The 10,023-nt window shown below is 45.8% G+C and overlaps 1 protein-coding gene across 7 annotated transcripts in view; it reads left to right on the plus strand.

The window, feature by feature from the left end:
- ACOT7 (acyl-CoA thioesterase 7) overlaps window positions 1-5,841 on the plus strand; it is a 161,349-nt gene extending 155,508 nt beyond the window's left edge. For all 7 annotated transcript variants that reach the window (XM_056795923.1, XM_056795922.1, XM_007492087.3 and 4 more), the window contains one exon: window positions 5,416-5,841. In XM_056795923.1, coding sequence (XP_056651901.1) covers window positions 5,416-5,517 — 102 coding nt within the window. In that variant the 3' untranslated portion in view covers window positions 5,518-5,841. The remainder of the gene's footprint in view (window positions 1-5,415) is intronic.
- The last annotated feature ends 4,182 nt before the right edge of the window (window positions 5,842-10,023 follow it).

Consider the following 10,023-nt stretch of genomic DNA (forward strand, 5'->3'; position numbering starts at 1 on the left):
ACAGAACCAAGAGTAACAAGATCAATTTAGACTCAATGTAAGAGAAAAATTTCCAATCCAGTATCCCCAAGCAGAATGGGCCATCATTAGAGGTTGTGGGCTCCTCCTAACCAGAGATCTTCAGTCTGCTTGTTGTAAAGGGTCAGGGTTAGGTGGCCTTCTGAGGCCCTTTCTAGCTTTCAATCCACGTTCCTCTGATTCTCAGAAAGGTACAGATTGGACGAGATGTTCTCAGAAGTCCCTCCCAACTATGAAATTCTGTGATTCCCTAATTGCTCGTTGACTTGAAAAGCCCCTTTTTGCCTTGTCTTATTTCTCCTTCCTTATGAAAGATCACTCTACAAACAGAAACTAAGACCCGAAGGTCTCATGTTGATTGTTTAGGATTGTGTAGTAGTGTTGGAGCAAAGACTAGAACCCAGATTTCCTCCTTTCTACCCCAAGGGTATTCCCACCACTGCATTGTCTCTCACCATGTCCGACTGTCCCACTCACTAGATAAAGGGACCTTCCCCCTCGATTTCTTTATTGCCGTCAGACAGGTGTTGTCAATAGAAACCCAATCCTGCTCCTCTTTTAGCATGGATTTTGCTGCCTCCCACCTCCTGACCCTTGTCTTGGCCATGACCACTCTTTCTTTATGGGAACCGATCAATGAGGGGTCGCTGGTGCAAAGATGAGCAGCCAGACTGTGGAGCCATTCCTTCCCATTGGGCAATGAGAGCTGAAGTTGCTCCAGGTATTCTTATGGGATGGAAGAGGTTCTTAGTAACACCTTGTCCTTCATCTCGGTACTGGCAGGCTTGTCCTTGGAGTTCTCAGTGATTTCAGATTTCCCTGCATTTGGGCTTGGGATAAGCTGAAAATGTTTAAATCAACCTTGTCTTGTGTGGACTAGGAGAAAGAAGCCCTGACAGGAATTGTATGTAGGAAAGTGGGCCAGGACTAAGTAAAGACCTTATCAGTTAATGGGCATGAGGCCTCAGATTTTCTCAGATCTCACGTAGATGAAGAGTATCTGCCATTTCCGTATTGGTTTTAAAAGGTTGTTTATATGTTTAGTTCTCTGTAAGGTATTTCCGATAAAATTGCTTTTAGCTTTAGAAACTTAATGAAGATGGCCAGCCAAAGATAAAACTTGACAGTGAGGGGAGATTTTCACTAAAGTGTCTTGGAGAGAGATATGGCCAAACTTCCTTTGTGTGTATCTACGAGTTTCAAAAGGGAAGAGAACTACTGTCAGCAGTAAAATACATTTCCATCAGATACCCTTAAGTTTCATAGGCTCTGAGCCTGCAAGGTTTTGACAATTTACACCTGGTGACATTTAGAGAACGATTTCAGAGATGTCTGAGGGGGAGGAAATATTTGGTATAACTTGACATTACATTCTAAAACTGATTGTAGTCATCTTTGCAAATACTCCGTTAATCTGTAAAACACTCAAAACTAAAAATAGCTGCTGGAGTTGAGTGCCATTGGAAATGAAGGGCGTCTGCCCGATTGACTGATTTTCTTCTCTTTGGCTTCCAGACACCTTGAAGGTGGCCTAATAGATCTGTCCCTCAGAGAGCACTGTGTCAGGCCTTTAAACTTGAATCGCTGGCCAAAGAGACGGGAGAAGAACTTAGGGGCTTTTGGTGGGAGTTGAATTGACTAGGATATCAGAATTGCTAAACTTACTGAATCTTATACAACTTGTCCAATATAACCTTATACAATAATTTTAACCTCCTGGACCCTTTGAAAGGGTCTTAGAGTCCCTCAAGGATCTCCAGACCACACTTAGAGACCCTCTAGTGTAAAAAATAGATTAGAACTCTGGACTTTAATCCCCACAAGCCCTTGCTCCACTTCCCCAAAATGCTTTGTAATCTCATGCAATTCTGAGGTGGGCCGAGATAGGGGAAGGATTTAAGCTGATTGCAAAGGCTTTTGTGGTCTCTTTTGGATTTCCGTTTTGGAGCAGACGTGGCTCTTTCCATAATGTAGGTGAGGTCTTGTCTAGGCCTCTGGCCTAGGCCGTGCTTTTTCTTATCCTGTATTTTCTTTAATCCTTAACTTTAATAAACTTCTAAAAATATAATACTCCTTGCAGAGAGAAACTAATTTCTACCTGCCTCAGATGCCTCAGTCTCCCCTAAATTTTAATCTTGACACTAGACTAGATGATCTCTGATCTGATGACATTTCTATGGATGTCCCTGTGCTCTCTATGCATTAACTCATTCATAACTTTTAATGCACTATTATAATGATTTTTTTCATTTTAAAACTCATTACTGGGGAGACTCTCATGGTTGAAAATGATGTAAACTGTACATGGTGCAATCATAGATTGCCTGCATTTGTGGTATGATCCTGTTAGGACCTTGGCAGTGCTCATTTGGCATATATCTTAAGATCTGATCTCCATTGTTCCCACTCTGATGGAACTATGCAACCTGCACATCTCTTGGCAGCCTCGTAGCCAGGAAGAAACCCCATTTGCCAGATACTAACTTGTTAGCCCCTCACTGTCTTCCTAGGAGCAGTGAACCAAAAAGGCTTCCCATATTCCAGAGTTATTCTCCTGAGCATAAGTTGTGGCTTCTCAGCGACCTTTTTGAAAGGGCAGACATGGAAACCTGGAATGTTTAGGGTGGATCTGGGGATACACAGGTGGCTACTTGTGGTAGAAGGAAGCCATTCCTTTCTTCAGGCCTTCCTTCTTACTCCCTAAGCAGGGCCCTTCCCATCCTCTAACCTAATGTCATGGGCTTTCAAAGCAGAAGTTTGCTTTATAAAACTCAAGTTCTCTCAGGAAGGATTCTATGAATGGATGAAGAGTAACGTGAGCAGAATCAGGAGAGCTATTTATACAATAACCACACTCTAAAAACAAACAACTTTGAAGACTTAGTAAGTGCCTGCTGGGGGCCAGGCCCTGTACCAAGTGTTGGGGCTACAAAGAGAGGCAAAAGACAGCGTTTGTCCTTGAGGAGCTCGCTGTCTGATGGGGGAGATAACCAAGAAATGTGGACAAACAAGCTAAATATAGGATAAATAAGAAATCGAGAGAAGGAAGGCACCAGATTTAAGAGGGGTTGGGGAAAACTTCTTGATGAAGATGGGAATTTATTTGGGACTTGAGGGAAAGGCAGTATGTGGGGATGAGGAGAGAGAGAGAGCAGTCCAGGCCTGGAGACAGCCAGAGAAAATGCCCAGAGCCAAGAGATGGAGGGTCTTGTTTGGGGAACAACCAGGAGGCTAGAGTCATCTGTAAGGGAATCCTATGTAAGACTGCAAAGGGAGGAGAGGCTGGGTTATGAAGAGCTTTGAACTCCAGAAGATTTTGTATTTGATCCCGGACATAACAGAAACCACTGAAGTTCACCCAGTAGAGATTGTGACATCATCAAAGCTGACCTTTGGTGGCAGAATGGGGGATGGACTGGGGGGAGGGGGGGGGATGACACCTGAGGTCGGCACATGAACCGGCAGATAACTGGGGTGGTGGCAGTGTTAGAAGAGAGAAATACTGCAAAAGCAGATTCAATAGGCCAGAGCCACAGATTAGATATGGGAGAGGAGAGAGAGCGAAGAGACAAAAAATTGAAAACCTGAGGGCCTGAGAGGATGCTAGTGGTACCCTCAAAAGTGAGAGAAGTTTGGGAGTGGGGAGGGTTTGGGGAGGAAGATAAAGGAAGATAACGAGGTCCATTTCAGACATGTTGGGCTTAAGATGTCTCGGGACGTCCAGTTCAAGATGTCTTGAAGTCAGGCACAGGTACAAGACTGGAGTTCAGAGGAGGTTAGGCCTGGATGCATAGATCTGAGAATCTTCAGCACAATAATTGAATCCATGGGAGCTGATGAGATGTGAAGTGGTGTATATACTTGGTAAAGGGGCGGAGGGAGAAGAGAGCAGGATCCCTTTGGAATACCCACAGTTATAGAGAGAGGGCATGATCTGGAGGAGGATCCAGCAAAGACAATGGAAGGAGCAGTCAGAGGCGGAGGGAAAGCCAGGAGAGAATGGGTGTCCTGAAAACTGAGAGAGGAGAGAGTATCACGGACGAGAGAATGGTCGACAAGTGTCAAGGATAAGGATAGAGGAAAAGCCATTGGACTGCACAAGTGAGAGCACTGGTAACTTTGAAAAGAGTGGGGAGAATGAGGTGGAAAACTGGCTTCTTGGGGAGTTCAGAAGAGAGGTGAGAGGATGGGAGGATTCCTTTTGTAGATAGCTGTAAAGAGGAGTTTAGCTTCCAAAGGCAGAAGAGATACTGGTTGATCATTAGCAGGGATGGAAGGGTTGGGGAGGGTTTTCTGAGGATGGGAGGGAGATGGGCAGGTTTGAAGGCAGTAGGGAAGAAGGAGCAGACAGGGAGAGATTGAAGAGAAGTCACTGGTGGGATGAAAGAGGAGGCAGTCTAGTGGAGTTGGGGCAGAATGGGGTTGTTTGTGCAGGTAGAGAGGAGCTTCAAGGTGTCTTAGAGCCTTGCTAAGGAGAAAGGCCATTTCATCCTGAGAGAGTGGGAGAAAGTACCTCTCACCTGTCGCTCAGAGAAGAGACAAAGAAGAGGGGAGAAGAGGGCAAATGGCCTCAGTTTTTTTTTTCCTTAGGAGGCTGGATTTTCAGCTGAGTGAGGGGATGGGTAGCCATGAGAGGTTTGGAAGAGCTGCTGTGGAAGGTGGGAGAGAGTTGATATACCAATATGGCAGGATTTCCTAGCAGCAGCAAGAGCCCAGGTGAGGTGTAACCAATATTTTATGCCTTGTCGTGCACAGCAAAGTTGTTGTGTAACAAATTTATAGTGGACCCACTCAGACTTGTTGCATGATTTTCTCTGCCTTCATTCAGCATGTGTGTAGGAGCAAAGGCAGGGGATGGTGGGAGTATTCAAATCCTGAGGCTTGGCAGCATGCAATCAGAATGATAAAGGACCTCAGGAAAAGAGGAATGTGTGGAGCTGAATTGATTCACCAGTGGGTTAAGATGGAGAAAAGTGGAGAGAGTGGCTCTTGTAAAGGAGATGGCCTGGGAGAGAACCAATTCAAGGTTCAAGGGATTTTGGAGGTCACCCTATGGACAAAGAGTAGGCAGGAGAAGAGGTGGAAAGTCAGGAGGTGGTCAGATAAAGGGGTTTCAGATTGAAGGACCCTGACCAACCCCAATTCCGGAGAACTCATGATGAATCTCACTGCCTCCCTCCTGACTAAAAAGTGATGGATTTTGGGGGTCAAAAGAGATGTATATTTTTGAATGAAATTGAATTGTATATATATATATATAGTTACAAGGATTTCGGTTTTCTTTTTTTCCTAATTGAAGGGAGAGAGAAGGAAGGTTTGGGTGAAGGGGAGAGAAAATAAATGCTTGTTAACTGTGAAGAAGAAGTTCTGACTCTTCCTTATTTTCATGGTCAACAGGTAGAGACTGAAGAGGAGAAAAAGCGTTTTGAAGAAGGAAAAGCCAGATACCTGCAGATGAAGGCCAAGCGACAGGCCCAGTTGGATGCCATCCCTCATTAGCGACCTTCTCCCTGAGCTTCAAAAACCCAGGGAAGATGCAGCTGGGAAGGAATTTGTTTGTTCACTTAGAAGTAACTCACTTGGCCAAAAAATCCAATTCCCATTGAAAACTGGTGTTCTGTGAAGTACTTGTAATGCGGTGTTAACCTACAGTATATTCTGACAATGTATACACCAAAGCTTCTTTACATTACTCCAGTATAACTGCTATATGGTATTATTCCAAACTGTCTCAAGTCATTCCATTGAAAAACTTCTGTGCACATTGTAAGTTATATAAAGAATACAATGATGTTAATGAAGTAATTATTTGGTTGGAGCTAATCGGTCTGACTGGTGCTGCTTGCTTCATGAGGGAATGAATGAGGGGCCGGGTGGGAGCTGTGGGGGTTACTCTGCCCCTCTTTTCACAGAACCTTGGCCAGGCCATGACACAAAGTCCAGTAATCAACACCAATTCTTTGCCTCCAGGGGAATCTGTTGTAGTCCGGCCCTCCAACGGTCTGGGGGACAGTGAACTGGCCCCCTGTGTAAAAAGTCTGGGGACCCCTGCCCGAAGTGATGCCTGATAAATTCTGGGTCGATGGATGGCCCAGAGGAGACATTGTCTTTCTCCACCCACCCCATCTCCACTTGGACTCTTGGCAAAGCTCAAGTCAAGACAGCTTGGCCCATCTTCTTAGCCAGCCCTTTCTAAATGTGAGAGGCAAGACCCTTCTGTCATCAGAAAGTAGCCAGATTGCTTCCTGGAGCCCGAGACCCCATTCATCATCTAACTCTCCATGCCCACAGTCATTATCCACCCAACTCTGCTTTAAGAGGAGGAAAAAGGGTTCAGAAGAAAGTAAATTAGCCATTGTGGGATGAAACTCCCAGGATTCCTCTGAGCAAGCTGCTTTAGAGAGAGTCAGGGAAGCAGGGCATCTGCCGAGATTCAGAACAAAGAAAGGAATCAGACTTTATAGGAAAAGGTAATAAAAAGCAATTGCTGCCAGTGTTCACTTACTGAAACAAGGAGGATGTGGCTGGCTGTTTCTCCAAGGAAGCTTCTAGCTGGTGTAAAAATATCATCTAATATCATCCTTCTGCTGGCCAGCAATGAACAGCTACAGATGCTTCCTTCCCTCTAAGGGCCTGGTTCTCTCGGGGCCCTAGAAAGAAATGGTTCCAGAAATGGCAGCAAGTAGGCAGCAAGCAATGCCAGTGCCTAGCACATAGTAGGCACTTCATTGATAAAGGTTTGGCAAGGTGTACAATCTGTCAGAATCCCTAGAATTAAAAGTCTACCCCTAATCCTGACATCTCTGAAGGAAGGCTTAAAGATGGTGGTACTGGGATGGATTATACATAGTGTATCCACAAACATGGCGGCCCATCCAACCTATCCTCTAGAGGATTTCTGGAGTTGCCTCCTATCTCGCTCATGCTTCTGGGCTGCCTTCCATCAGCCTCCAGGGCCATACTAGTCAATTCAAAGGGTGTACTGAGGGGTCAGCTAGGTAGCACAGTACATAGAGTGCCAGGTCTGAAGTTGGGAAGAACTGTGGTCAAATCTGGCCTCAAACACATCCTAGCTGTGTGACCCTGGGCAAGTCACTTAACCCCAGTTGCCTAGCCCTTACTGCTCTTCTGCCTTGGAGCTGATACTTAGACTTGATTCTAAAACAGAAGGTAAAAAACAAAGCAAACAAGGATGTATTCACATGCAACAAGAGGGCACGTATAAATGTACAAAATGCCTTCAAGGAGCTCACAGTCTAATGGGGGAGACAACATGCAAACCAGTATGTACAAGTAGTCCACAGATGGGATGAAAGGCACTAGCTCAACAGAGGGAAGGCACCAGATGAGGGGGATCAGGAAGGCTTCCTGAAGGTGGGATTTAAAGCCAGAGGAGATAAGAGGCAGAAAGGAGAAGACAGAGAATTCCAGGGAAGAGGGAACAGCCAGTAAAAATGTCCAGAGTCAGGAGAGACTTGTTAAGGAACAACACGGAGGCCAGTGTTACTGGATGGCAGAGTACATGGTAGGGAATTTGATGTTAAAAGAAACTGGAAAGGTAGGAGGGGGCTATGAAGAGCTATGAATGCCAAAAAACTCACATTGAGCTGGGAGGAAGACATTAAGTCCCTCAAGCCTTCATCAATGGCCCTAAAGCACTCCAATGGTCCATTTCTCACTCCACATTAGGAAGTTTTAGTCTTGTCTGACTTATCATGACCCCATTTGGGGTTTTCTTGGCAAAGATACAGGAGTGGCTTGCCATTTCCTTCTCCAGTTCATTTGACAGAAGAGGAGACTGAGGCAAACCAATGATGTCAGACTCTTTGTGACCCCATTTGGGGTTTTCTTGGCAAAGATACAGGAGTGGTTTGCCATTTCCTTCTCCAGCTCATTTGACAGAAGAGGAAACTGAGGCAAACCAATGATGTCAGACTCTTTGTGACCCCATTTGGGGTTTTCTTGGCAAAGATACAGGAGTGGTTTGCCATTTCCTTCTCCAGCTCATTTGACAGAAGAGGAAACTGAGGCAAACCAATGATGTCAGACTCTTTGTGACCCCATTTGGGGTTTTCTTGGCAAAGATACAGGAGTGGCTTGCCATTTCCTTCTCCAGCTCATTTGACAGAAGAGGAAACTGAGGCAAACCAATGATGTCGGACTCTTTGTGACCCCATTTGGGGTTTTCTTGGCAAAGATACAGGAGTGGTTTGCCATTTCCTTCTCCAGCTCATTTGACAGAAGAGGAAACTGAGGCAATCCAATGATGTCAGACTCTTTGTGACCCCATTTGGGGTTTTCTTGGCAAAGATACAGGAGTGGCTTGCCATTTCCTTCTCCAGCTCATTTGACAGAAGAGGAAACTGAGGCAAACAGGGTGAGGTGACTTGCCCAGGGTCGCACAGCTGGGAAGTACCTGAGCCAAATTTGAATTCGGAGTCTTCCTGACTCCAGACATAGCACCTCATTACATGACCAGCCCCAAATCTCTTCTGGCCAATTGCTGTTGCTTTGGTTTTTCCCTCACTTTTTGAATACCTTCTCTGTCTCTTCCTTCCTCGGTATTGATGTCATTACTGTAGATTTCCCCTTAGTACAAGGAAGGCTTTGACTTGAGCTCACCTTGCTTAATTCTCAGTCATCCATTGTTATCTGTCCAAATCTGTTAGCAATCCCCACCATTATACCCCATCTCCAAACTTTGAGACTTCACGTGCCCAGAGCCAAGTTAACAGAGGACCCCAGGATGAGCCATCTGAACCCAAAGGCTTGTGAAAAGCCACGGCTAGACAGTATGGGGGGTGGGAAATACTGCCTAGAAATGTCCTCTCTGGAAGCAAGCTGAGATGCATCTGCAAAGGCAAATGAAAGCCAGATCTGCTCTTGGCAGACATTGGAGGGACTGACCTTATCAAAAGCATCCCCTGGAAAAACCAGGCTTTTGGAGGAGGAGAGAACCTCATTCTTTCCACCTCCATTTAGCCCCAACCCTCCATGAATCAGCTGTTAGGAGAGGTCAGTACAGCCGTGGCAGGTAATCGGGCTCGACTCATGGGAGGGCTAAAGGGTCAGTGAGTGGCTGGCTGGGAACTAGAGTAAACCAAAGCGGTCCTGGCCATATCATGGCCCGAGGCACAATGTAATGGGGCCAGTGTCTCTGTGTGACTAAATCACCTGTGACTCATGAAAGAGGGGGAGAAATGTTTGACTTATAAATGTCACATTCGATTACGTGAAGAGTTGTGTACGGCTGCTTCCCACTGTTAGCTATTCTATTTATACCCAGGGCTCCGTGTTTAAATTCGGCCGTCTGTGCGATGTTCAGATGCTCTCCATGAAAGCCCCCAAACCAAGGTCCCTTACCTGTCTGGCCAGCCACCCTAGGGCTAGTCCCTTCCTTTACAAGTGGATATTCATGGATTTGTTTTTAACCACCAAAAAATACAAAACAAAACCCATTTTGGCTTCTCTCTGAAGACAGTCCCTTTGGGATGGATGGCACCTTTGTGGAATCCATCTAGAAGTTGTTTCCTCTCCCCTCCTGACGTTTACAAGGGGATTGTGGAGACTTAAGAAGTAGATCTCTGATGAGAAAAAAAGCAACAGTCCTTCCTGGGGTCGCTGGAAAAGAACTGGGTTACTCCTTTTGGCCAGGAATAGCCTGAACATGATCCCAGTCACAAAGAGCTAGAATTAAAGCCCGGCGCTCTCTGGATTGAGCCAAACACACCAAGATGCTTTAGTGCATTCTCATGAAGAACAGCCCTGAGGTTCCAGCAGGTCATCCTTGATCTGGGATGAGTGCCCTGCTCTCTGGGGCATGTGCAGATCCCCAAGCTTCCCAGGAATGGGCAGAGACGCTGCCCTTACACACAACTTGAGTTAAAGGGATCACTTTTCAAAGACCAGTAAGCCCCAGGAACCTCTGGGCTCTATTGTGCTTCAAATGCTTGCTTGGGGATGGGGACTTAAAAGAGATTTGGCCAGAATCCCCATCCAATAATG

The sequence above is a fragment of the Monodelphis domestica genome, chromosome 4, assembly GCF_027887165.1.
Source record: "Monodelphis domestica isolate mMonDom1 chromosome 4, mMonDom1.pri, whole genome shotgun sequence".
Taxonomy (NCBI): domain Eukaryota; kingdom Metazoa; phylum Chordata; class Mammalia; order Didelphimorphia; family Didelphidae; genus Monodelphis; species Monodelphis domestica.